Source organism: Haemaphysalis longicornis, unplaced genomic scaffold, assembly GCF_048455015.1.
Source record: "Haemaphysalis longicornis isolate Haplotype H1 unplaced genomic scaffold, Haemaphysalis longicornis Haplotype H1 scaffold_2, whole genome shotgun sequence".
NCBI classification, from domain to species: Eukaryota; Metazoa; Arthropoda; class Arachnida; order Ixodida; family Ixodidae; genus Haemaphysalis; species Haemaphysalis longicornis.
In genome coordinates, this window is record NW_027526295.1 from 154,297,427 (window position 1) to 154,309,214 (window position 11,788).

General features: G+C 51.4%; 1 protein-coding gene across 1 annotated transcript in view; it reads right to left on the bottom strand.

The window, feature by feature from the left end:
* LOC144169356 (uncharacterized) overlaps window positions 1-1,469 on the bottom strand; it is a 42,582-nt gene extending 41,113 nt beyond the window's left edge. The window contains exons 1-2 of the mRNA XM_077698462.1: window positions 1,256-1,469; window positions 1,079-1,190 (exon numbers count right to left, since the gene is read on the bottom strand). Of these exons, the coding sequence (XP_077554588.1) occupies window positions 1,079-1,182 (104 nt within the window). The 5' untranslated portion in view covers window positions 1,183-1,190; window positions 1,256-1,469. The remainder of the gene's footprint in view (window positions 1-1,078; window positions 1,191-1,255) is intronic.
* Between the last annotated feature and the right edge of the window lie 10,319 nt (window positions 1,470-11,788).

Consider the following 11,788-nt stretch of genomic DNA (forward strand, 5'->3'; position numbering starts at 1 on the left):
GCGAGGGGTTGGCATGAAACACGTGTTGCGGGATTCAACAGCCAAAGCAAAGCGAGTGCATCAGTCCAAGCTTTACGTTGGAATAGGTGCTCACGCATTCATAAAAATTCATAATGATGAGATCTTTCATTAGTTTTTTTTTTGTAATTTGGGACTTTCTCTTGCATGTTTACCATTTTGTATACTTCAGAAGATATCTTGGCACCTTCTTTGACCAAGGACTTCTTTCAAGCATAAAAATTCACCATTTGGGTTCCTCATGAAAAATTTAGTAGGTGGATAGGTGGACAGCATGCCAGAACATCATACATTTCTACTGCTAAGCTCAGCATTGGTAGAATCGAGTAGGAAGCCTTTAGTGCACTACTGTAGCTCGAATAGAACTTCAGGGGAACAGTGCGCTGTTTCTCCCCTACCCTGTTCAGGAAAATGCCAGCCCTGTGAGTCTCCTCAAAGTGTCTCCACACAATGAAAACAAATGTAACGAACCACTCGGGCTTAGCAGACGAAAAGCAAACTGAACAAGCGTGTACCATTGCAGAGCAACCATGCGTTCACACTTCTAAACTTTCACTTCTTATTTGCCACCAGAAAACTGTGGCCCCCATTGACAAGAAGCGTCATTATTACGGTGGCGAGTAATGTGGCCTATTAGGTGGTTTTGAACTACCTGAAAAGTATCTGACGCCCGCCTGCAGGCACACGAAGAGAAACTCGAAAGCATACTGATTGGCGCTACAATATTTGGTCAACCAGAGGAAACACCAACAGGGAGGAGACGTGGGAGTTTTTTTTTTTTTTTTTTTACAGGGCCGCACTGAACGAGGAAGGAACGCGTTTCGCAAACAATACCTGGAACGCAAAAACACACTGCAGTTGCTCTGCGAAATTTCCGACACACGGATAACTGAATGTTTTTGTAAACTGCGTCTCAACGATTACGACAGAAAGAATATATAGGTGCTTGCTTTTACGAATCGTTTCTACTGCAACCAAGTTTCTGCAATAATTATAAGAACGCCTTCAGTATTCCACACGATAAACGGAAACGCAGTCGCGCGAAGGAAGGTTAGCTTACCAGATCGGGCACTCGAGAGATTTCACAAGTTGCAGGACTGTGGCCTTGACGTCCCGTTCGAAGGCAGCCTGAGCCGAAAATCCGGATGCGGCAGAGCTCTTCATGGTGGAGTCTAGAAGGAAAGAATACGCATCATTGTTTAACACCAAACGCAGTTTGGTGGTGTCGTTCACTTACCTTTGTCCGGCCTGACTGGAAGCACATCAGACTTCTCCCAACAGGTTTTTCAAATTCCAAGGTCAGACGTGCTAAGACACCATACAAGCTTTACAGCAAATCAAACACGCTTCAGAGAAACATGCAGTACCAGAAAAACAGCACCAACACGAACGCACGGACCGACGCACCCGCCAAAAATGATTCCCGCAAATTTTTTTTGTGACTTTTCTGTTTTTTTCCGCAAACTTTCATTGTTGCCAACCGTTTTCGATATTTGGCCGGTTTTGGCCTAATGCAGCAACAAAAACAGTTAGCGAAAAGGAAAGTGTTAAAATACTATTTGTTATAAGCTTGACCCAAATTTTATTACCAGAAAGTTAAAATTAAGGTTTGAGTATTCATGGCACAGTGGTAATACAACAAAAGTCTACAGGTGCCATGCCCTTGACCGCATTGACCAAACTAGACCAAACTACAGTGACTAAAATAATCAAACGTAAGACAATCGGCCCTGTTCTGTGGCATAGAGTTCCGTACAATAATAACTATTATTGTATGTAACTCTATGTTCTGTGGTAAACCCAACAGCCAAGGACCATGGAAGAAAGGATAGCCAAGGCCCAAAAGCCCAGGTGGCTGGATACGGAATAAGTCAAAATTACGGGGTTGCTTAGAACCACTACCGGCTTTATAAGTCTTAGAACTTTCTAGCAAGTGAAGGTTAAAGTCCAGTTGGTCGTTTTTTTGTTGAACTTTGCATCTGCGCCCGTCACCACTTGGCCAGTCCCTGCAGGACACCGCCATCCAGAGAGAAAGAGAAGTGATTTGTTGGAAAAGAGGAAAGGAAAGTGCACTGAGCTCACCTGCATACAACCCAGTGCGGGGGGAGGGTGAAGAGGGGATAAAAGTCTAGGGAGGAGGTTATGGTGGAATAGAAAAGATATTAAAGAGAAAGAATTGGAGAAAAAGAGAGAGAGAGAGAATAAAGAAAAAAAGGGAGGCATATTACGTAGGCGACAGGGGTATAGTGAACTAGAATCTAGTTCACTATAATAGGGGCACGAGTGTTCGGCGTGAGCAGCACCATCCACAGTTCGTTCCGCCACGGTCCCTCGATATCAAGCGCACGCAAGGTGTGCGCTTGATCGAGGGGCCGTGGTTCCGCTCTCCCGCCATCTCCAGGAGTCTCCTGTTTGCCCATGTCGATACCTTCACGCATATCATACGCACAGGGTTTCTCAGATATAGACTCTATGCCTTCGCGTGCCTTTACTTCTCAAGTCGCTGCTGCTTTCTTTTCCCAGCGCACGCAGTACATCGTGCTCCTATTTTTGTACCTCGCGATGTTCTGTACCTCACAACGCGTACCGTAAAACGTTGAGATATAACGTTTTCACCTTGAGCAAAAACTCTCAGGCCGTACGTTGACCGAATTTGCGCCTTGGCGAAGATGAGTTTGGTTTGCCATTGTCCTCCGCGACGTACATGCTACCGCAGAGCACAATAAGGTCCGAGGATCGCGTATGCTTGCTTTTTCTTGCATCAACATATCAACCTGCAGCAGGTGGAAGCTGTAAGTTCGCGCTTTGCACGAAAGGCGCTCTCACGACCAACGTTGCTCACGCCGGCGGCCTTCGCTGCTAGAGCAGTTAGGCCCGCCTTAGCCAGAAAGCGCAAGCACCGTACTCACCACTACTGGCATTTTCCAATTTCGGTTTCGCAGTAGACTCCCATTGTCCGCTCGGTGTGCGTCGTTAGCAAAATTGGTTAGGCGCGAAGAAAAGTCACAATTTAATATTGTGAACGCAGGCGGAGCTCATGTTGGTCGTCGCGAACTGGAACAGAACGTTCGCATAAGCGCTCCAGTGTACGGAAGCATGTGAGTTTGCGGCGCGGCACCACCAAGCGTTAGCGGCAATAAATATTTAGTGACGCTGCCAAGCTTGTTTCAGTCCTTCGCTCCCAACTGTTCAGGTTTCCTCTATAGGCCCCATGTATTGCGCTTATTCCGATGCGACAGGCAGATCAGACGAAGTGTGCAAAAGCAGAGAAAAAGAAAACGCTATCGATTACAGCTGTGGCTCGGCACGTATGCTCAGTCGGCGCCCTCAGAAAGCATCACGTACCTTGCGAAGGGCACTTTCCAGGACACCAGTATCTGAAATCTTGAGCGATGCATTTCGCTGCGCAAGTCGTTGAAGTCAATTATAACGATACGTTTTCAGCGTAGTCTGATGCAGAGCCACAACTGAGGCTGCACAAAATGGAAGTTCGCTCTCTGTAATTAAATCTTATATAAGGTTCCAATCAGCGACTTACATGGTTATCGCAGTAAAGCCATTACGTCACGAATAAATAAAACTTGCTGCAGCAAATCTGACAATGAGAAATGCACGAATGCATAATTAAAAATAAAAACTAAGGACGTATCGAAAAATTGTCATGTTGTCATGAATGTTGGGCCGGGCCGCATAGAAAGTCACGAGACTTGACTACTGTGTTCTCGCACACGCACACACAACATTATATTAGCTGGATAATGGAGAAAGCCGGAACAGACACTGTAGCACACGAGCGAACTAGATGCAGGAAGATTCAAGTGCGGAAGACAGTACACCAAGTCATGAAGAAAGTCACGCGCTCACAGACGCCGATCGCGCGACGAGACGATCGCTGATGCGACGACGTGGAGACGTACTTCTCTGGATGGCGACGGGGCAGACTAGTGAAGTCGATGAGGAGTTGCCCTCTCGCTGGCAGGGACGTGACGGTGGCCGATGGCTAGCGGCGGGACGGAAGGGCTTAGGCCCGCGCCATGGCGAGGCCTCGCTGCCCGCGCTCCATGCCACCGGAACACCATACACGCTGACTGGCGCAACACCTTCTTGTGGTCTCGTCGGACGTCGTCTCGTTGACAGCCCGGGCGGTGGCTCAGACGGGAGAGCCGGCGACGGTCCTCGGGCCTACACCGCGAGGGTGGCCGTCTTGCTGCCTCCGAAACGAACAGCTTCCGAAGTCCTTCTTCTTCGCTGCTTCCTTGATGCTGCTTTCTCTAGCGCGCACGTTACGCCACCGGTACCGGCGGATTGGCCCCCACTCCGCACGGCCCCTTCACTACACATGTCACATATTCTGCCAAAATAATTTTGTAATGCAAAATATAAAAATACAAAAAAATGCTTACATCTCCAGCCAGCTCGGAAAAAAATTTTGCGTTAACAAAGCTTCACCACCCGGTTTGAACGCTTAAAAACTTCGCTGTTTTTGATGTCTTTTTGTGTGTGTTTGCGATGTATGTAGCCCTCCTGCTCGGGCTTATGGCCTGCAGTATTTCTTAAATAAATAAAATAAAATAAGCATTACTGCGTGATTTGCGCGCGAGCGCGCCTGCCACGCATATGCGATTTTTTCCCTCCCTTGTAAGCGCCATATGGCAGTCTCAACGTGTATGTTTCCATAGCCGCAAGTTAGCGCATACCCAACAGGCAACAGCTGATAATCCGGAACATGTGGGTGTAGGAACAAATGGCACCGGGAAATCTGATCCTGGAACAAGTGGCCCGGAACTTATGGTTCCGGATCAAGTGGTCCCAACTCCAAAGTAGAAACAAATGGTGCCGGATCGTATGGTCCCGGAACTTATGGTTCTGGAACAATTGGTCCCGGGCCCCTCTTTGGGCGCAATTATTTTATAAAACTCCACGTGTACTCCCTGTTTGCCTTTGCTACCAGGGTGTCAAACCGGAACCGCAACTGAACCAAAAACCAGAACCGAACCCGAATTTTGGCCTGGAAGCGGAACTGAACCGAACCCGTATTTCTACGCCATTTTGGAATTGAACTCGAACCGAAACTAATCGAAAGAACCTTTCCGAACCGGTTACGGGGCTGGAAAACTGTAATTTCCAGCTTTTGATCATGGTGGTCTACCGTGCGTCTGAAGATATTATTACCACTCGCCAGACAGCGCCACGAAATATTACGCATAGTCTGTAGTGCCACAACCCAACAGTTTTTATTCCTATTATTACCCTCAATTTATTGTAAAGTTGTCCGTATATACTATCAGTTTCTGTTATATACTGCCCATTTCCCCCAATTTCCTTTTGCACTTAGAATGAGTTAAGCTTGAACATATTGCCACAAACCATGTTTTCGGTTTGTTTAGGTTTTGTTTCTGCCGACCAGCTGCGCCGGGCCATGCTATCTGTGTTATCCGTGGGATAAGTGAAGCGCATGTTCCATTCTTTATGCCGCCCGTGTTATCTCCTTTTGGACTAACGTCACCAGCCTAGAATAATCTTTGATCTACAGTGTTCTGGATAAAATTCGACTGGATGCAAGAAACCCTCACGCCGAGAGATAAATGCCCGCAGAGCATTCGACCGGAGCATTCGACTCCCCGACGCTCGCCTGCGCACGTCACTTTGTTGACTGCTGCTTCGCCACCTGTGTATTCTTTGAGTTGTTAGGGGAGCACAAGTTCGCTCCAATAAACTTGTGTTTCCTTCAAGACTACTGCGTCGTCTTTGGCTTCGTGACCTGGCGCTGGGTGCGCACCCTTTATGCTCTCTACGACCTCTGGAAGCCGCCAAGCCAGTCCAACTGCAAGGCTTACCGCCTGAGTTCGGTCTTCTGCCAGAATGGCCCAAGAAAACTACCGCTGCAACCACCACCATGGTGCGAGAAGCAACGTCGCCAATCGCCCTGCAGCAGCCCCGGGAACCGCCATCATTCCGGGGAGCCCCCGCTGAAGACCCAGAAGCATGGTTGGAGAAGCTGGAGCGCGTCCGCATCTTCAACAGGTGGCACGATGAAGAAACGTTCCGGCATGTCTTCTTTTACTTAGAAGATGCAGCTCGAACTTGGTTCGAGAACCACGCGAAGAGTAAAGCAAGAACTCTTTGCTTGCCTTGTCCGCAACCCCCCTAAAACGGTGGCCGAATTTGCGTCTGAAGCTGCCGCGACGGAGAAGACGCTCGAAATTCGAACGATGCAGTACGACTGCCCTGTCAACGCGCTGTTTTCAGACACCATCGGTGCCGCAACTCTAAGCTCCGATACATTGCGCGAGACCATCCGAGCAGTGGTCAGGGAGAAGTTTCGGAAGCTTTTTCTAACGACGCCGCAAGCTCATGTGGTTTCCCTGACTGACGTCATCCGAGAAGAGGTTCAACAGACACTGGGGACTTCTACGCCATCCGAAGTACCCCGCGAGCCTCAAGCGATGACCTACTCCGCAGCTCTTCGTCGACCCCGTCTTGCTCCAACCCGCCGTCCTGCTCCAACCCGCCGTCCAGAGGCCCCGCCATACCGCCGTCCACGTGCTGTACACCAATGACAGACGCCGAGGAAGACCGACGTGTGGCGAACGCCCTACAATCGCCCGCTGTGCTACCACTGCCGAGCGGCCGACCACATCTACTGTCGCTGCCCTTACAAGAGGCCCGGTTAGCGAGCATTCTCCGTCGACGCCCCCCGCACCCTACCCTGCCAGTGCCGTACTAAGATCGGAGAATACGTACCTGTCAAACACCGACCGAATTCCAGCGCGTTTCAACCGTTCGCCGTCGCTCTACGTGTATACCAGTCGCCGAGCCGCCGTAGCACTGCGGACTTCTCACGTGGAAGGTCCTCCAGCCCTCGCGGGGGAAACTAAAAGCAGCAACTTTTGGAGGTGAAGTTGCACAACAGCGGAAAAACAAAAACCTCCCACCGACGCAAGGACGCACCTAACACCGTGCCCTCAGCCCGACGACCCGATCTAACCCTGACGTGACTCCCGAACACGACAGCAGAACGGCATGACGCGTACCCGACATGACCAAACCTGCCGCTGAGAATACGACGAAGACAACGACGCTGTTGCGACCTGGTGGGCCGACCCGAGCCGAGCTCCGTCGCCTCCGGCATACGTGTGGTAGCGTGGTGTGACGAGCGGTCAGCCGCTGTTGCAGCCGTGAAGAAGTCCAGAAGTCGTAGGCTAACGTAACTGTTTACTTCGTAACGAGAGGTGAGCCGAAGCCAAAGAACAATGCCCCGACGGGCGAGGTAACAGTATAGGACTCGAGCAGAGTGACAGCATGGATTCACTGCTCAAACAGGAATGGGTTACAGCGCTTGGGCGGCTCTATTTATACCCAAAAGCGGTAACGGTCAAAACGCCAACAAGCGGCGACACGCCACGAACGTCACACACACACACAGCTCTTTCCAGAGTTGGTGAGCAGTCGGTAGCATCGGCGCACGTTGAGTCCGAGAGAGAGGGCAGAGAGGAGGACTCCGCTGCGATCGCAGGGGCCTCTGTGTCATTGGGCGCGTCTCGACGTGAAATTATGATTCACCGACAAGAGGGGGCCTGTTTTCAAATGCGCACGCAGTGGCTTCGCCGCACAGCCGAGGAGTGATGCGGGAAAGTACTGCGGTGGGCCGATTCGTAACAACGCATAGCGCCCGACCGTCAACACGTACAAGCCGAGATACGACGCCACGACGCACCCGGAACACGAGGAAGCCCTCATTCCCACAGCCGTTTTTCACCCCGTCACGTCACCGTCACGTCACCGTCTTCCGTCATTGGCGACGGTTTTTCAGGCGATTTCTCGCTGAAAACGGTGCGACGGTGACGGGAGTCCGAGCTCTACGTTTCCGTCCGGTCAACGCGACGGGACTATGCCCCGCGGTAAACCAGCTAATCAGAAAACAAATTTTTACGGCTAAATTTAGCGAAAAAGAAGCACAAGCCATTTTCTTTTCTTTTCTGATTAAGCACGCTTAATTCAAGGTAAACTGATCACTAGGCAGATGACCCGGTACTCTGACGGAGAGCTCCAGTACGAACGCTACTCCGTTTACGCCTCCGTCGCGGTTTCTTGACGTGGCGATGCCATGACGGAGAAGGTGGCGGCTACGTGAATGAGGGCGAAGGCGGCGTCCGACGTTCAGCTGTCCCTCGACGGATTTGATGTAATCGCCCTCATAGACACGGGAGCCGACTACTCAGCAATGAGTGGACCATTTGCGTAGAAGCTGAAGAAAGTTATGACCAGATGGGACGGTCCGCACATGCGCACAGCAGGAGGCCACCTCGTGACGCCAAGTGGAACGTGCACATCGCGCGTCACCATAGACGGCACAACGTATAGCCTGCGGCGTTCGTCATTTTGCCTAACTGCTTCCGCGACGTAATGCTCGGAATGGAGTTTTCGACGGACACCGGCGCAATAATTGATCTACAGGCCAAGTCTATGACATTTTCCTCCGGTCACTGCATGACGCCTGAACCGAAACCCGAAAACCGTGCTGCTGTAAGGATCGCCGACGATCATGTCACCCTGCCACCCCGCGCAAGCTTGATGATCAGCGTCTACTGTGAAGATGCGGTTCGTGATGTCGACGCTATCGCAGAGAGTGACCAAAGGTTGCTTCTCGGACGCGATGTCTCTGTCGCAAGAGGCATTGCGCGCTTTAGGCAACGCCAATCCCACGTTTTGGTCACTGATTTCACCGACGAGTACCAGCATTTAAACAAGACCGCTGCAATTGCGTTCCTGGAATTAATGAATGACATTTATTAAGATGGGGGAGACCACATGGCCGTAGTTGGGGAAGGGGAAGAAGGGAGGAGGAGGAGGTGATCACTCAATCGTTAGAGATGACTTGTTGGAGATAGATGATCAGTGATTTCTTTGGGAGGGGGATTGTAGACCCCATCTCACACTACCCTTGCCAGGCCACTCTTAATGAAAAACACACCTAGAGCATGCAGAAAATTTGGGTCTTCGTACGGGGGATCATCAGGGGACGAATTGGAGGGCAGAGCACTGAGCAAAGGGTGCCCATACCCTCACTACTCGGTACCTCAAAAATGGTAAAAGGTACAAAGATCTCCTCAAACTCCGGCACGAATACAAGCTCATACGCGAGTATCAACGCTCTCTCGCTAATGAAAGCTGGCATAATCTCTGTTCCTACCTCGGCCGGGACCGTGGCCTCAGCAAACTATGGAGGGTTTACCGAGGTCTCGCCGGTGAAGGCAAACGTCGCTCTACGCTCTTCGCCACACTCACCCTACAAAATCCGCCTGACATCGTGGAACATAACCTCATCTCCACATTCTTCCCACACGCCTCCTTGAATCCGCACCCCCCACACCCCTCCTCTTCTTGCTAATATAATTCCATCCCCTGATGAGGACCTAGACAGCCCTTTCACTCTTCCTGAACTTCGAACCGCTCTTCACCAAGGCAAACTCCATTCTGCGCCTGGCCATGATGGTCTAACATGGCAGCACCTCCGTAACCTGGACGAGAACACCCAGCTGGTACTCCTTGAGATCATTAATGACCACTGGGCCACAGGGACGGTTCCCGACACGCTCAAGTTGACCTTGGTTAGCCCTATTCCCAAACCCAACAAGGATCCGGCTCAGCTCTCTAACCTGCGCCCCATCTCGCTCACCCCAACTCTGTGTAAACTCACCGAAAGACTAATCAACAACAGAATGCAACACTATCTCGAGTACGTACAGCCCTGGTTTCATCCATCCCAAACTGGCTTTCGTCCGCATCTCAGCACCCACGACTGCCTTTGGCTCCTTCGCAGAGTCATTAACCGTAAATCGCGTGCCGGTAACCCGGAATATGTTCTAGCCATCGACATGCGAAAGGCATTCGATAATATCAGTCAAGCTGCCATCCTTACCGAACTGGCTGCTGCATATCCAAGCCAACGGGCTCAAAATTGGATAAAATCCTTTCTGGAAAATCGGCCTATTCAGCTTAGTGGCACGCACCCGGGATGGCGCCCCAGAACCTATTTCTTGGCTAGGGGGGGTACCCCAGGGTTCCATCCTCGGGCCCGTGCTTTTTAATTTGGCAATGACGCGAATCGCCCGTCAGCTAGAGACCGATACCACATCACGTTTTGCAATCTACACTGATGACCTCATGGTGTGGACTGAGGCAGCTGACTATCCGGACGTCGAAAATATGGTTGTTGAACTACAAGCAGCGACTTCTAGTCTAGCCCAAAGCCTTCCTTCACTTGGGTTAGAGTTGGCTCCTGATAAGACAGAGTTTCTACTCGTTCATGGGCTACATAACCCACCATCTCACTTCCATCATGTTATTTATCTGGCCGGAACGCCAATCCAAACCAAGTGCGACCAGGTTCGCATCTTGGGAATCCCATTGAGCAGCCACAACAGTGCCAGACGTTGGATCACTCAACTTAGACGCAACTGGAAACCAATGCTGCATTTGATCTCCAGGATGTCTAATAAGTATGGTGGAGCTAGTCAGGCTGCTTGCCTCGCGCTCACTCGAGCAGTTGCCCTTGGTCGAATTCTGTACGGCGCCCCTGCATATGACCTCCGTCCAGCTCACATGAAGCAACTACAAATTCTTCATCGTGCGTCCCTGCGGACGATCACAGGCCTCCCACGGTACACTAGGATCTGCGCCTTAGAGAAAGCGGCTCCTCTGCCTCCCCTGCCAGAAATTCTTGAAGAGACCCGGAAACACCATCAACTCCGGCGCACGCTCACTATCCAGGGTGCTGCTATTACTGTATGGGACTCTCAAACGCACCCAATCGGACCCATGCCATCTCCTCCTCCTCCCCTTGGGCTCGAAATACCGTGGTTTCTTCGCAACGGTCGGCTATCCCTCGAGCTAGCGTCGTTCCGCGTCGGCGCGCCCTCCGCCGATGCATGGCACAGAGGCTACCAAACGAGGTGGACATATTTACAGACGCCAGCCTACAAGACAACTCTATCGGTTTGGCTTGGCACTGCGAAGAACGCCCTGATCTTAGCGGCGCCACTACTATGGCTACCATCGCCCCGTCACCTCTTCAAGCCGAGCTCCATGGTCTCCTAGGAGCCATGGATCACATGACCTACATGGCTCGTGCACCACCACCACCCAGGGTCCGCCTCCTCACTGATTCCCATGCCGCCATCAGAGAATTCAATAGGGCTTACTCTGATCACCCTACCGTTCATCACATCCAGGCCATGGTTAACCGACTGTCCCGAAACGGAACGCAAGTCCGCGTAGCCTGGATTCCGGGGCACGTGACCCAGGGGGTCGGCAATCACGCTGCTCATAATGCAGCGCGGGAGAGCCTTCAGTCTACACCTCCCTTGATTGCTCCCGATCTTGCACCTGATCCAGGTCTACATCCGCGCCCCCAACTGGATCATGCTAAATATTCTCGCCGAAAGCGGCTCGCTCAGAAGACTCCGCAGGGATACCTGCATGGTGTCCCCACCCTACCCCGTTCTGCAGAAATCTTTGTTAATAAGACAATCGCTAATGCGGCCCTCACACCCTCCGCACTGCGGAAATGGTTCCATTTGGACTCTTCAGCCTCTCCGTACTGTCCCCATTGCCAGCAGAATGTTTTAAATTCAGAGCATTTCTTTAACTCACAATGTCACCCGTCCGTTGGCGATCGGCGTCCGCAGCCAGCCAGCATGTGCGCCCTTCCTTCGCTCCTCCTCGCTCTCAACAACAGGTGCGGGCGCGCATGCGCGTGCTCCGGCGC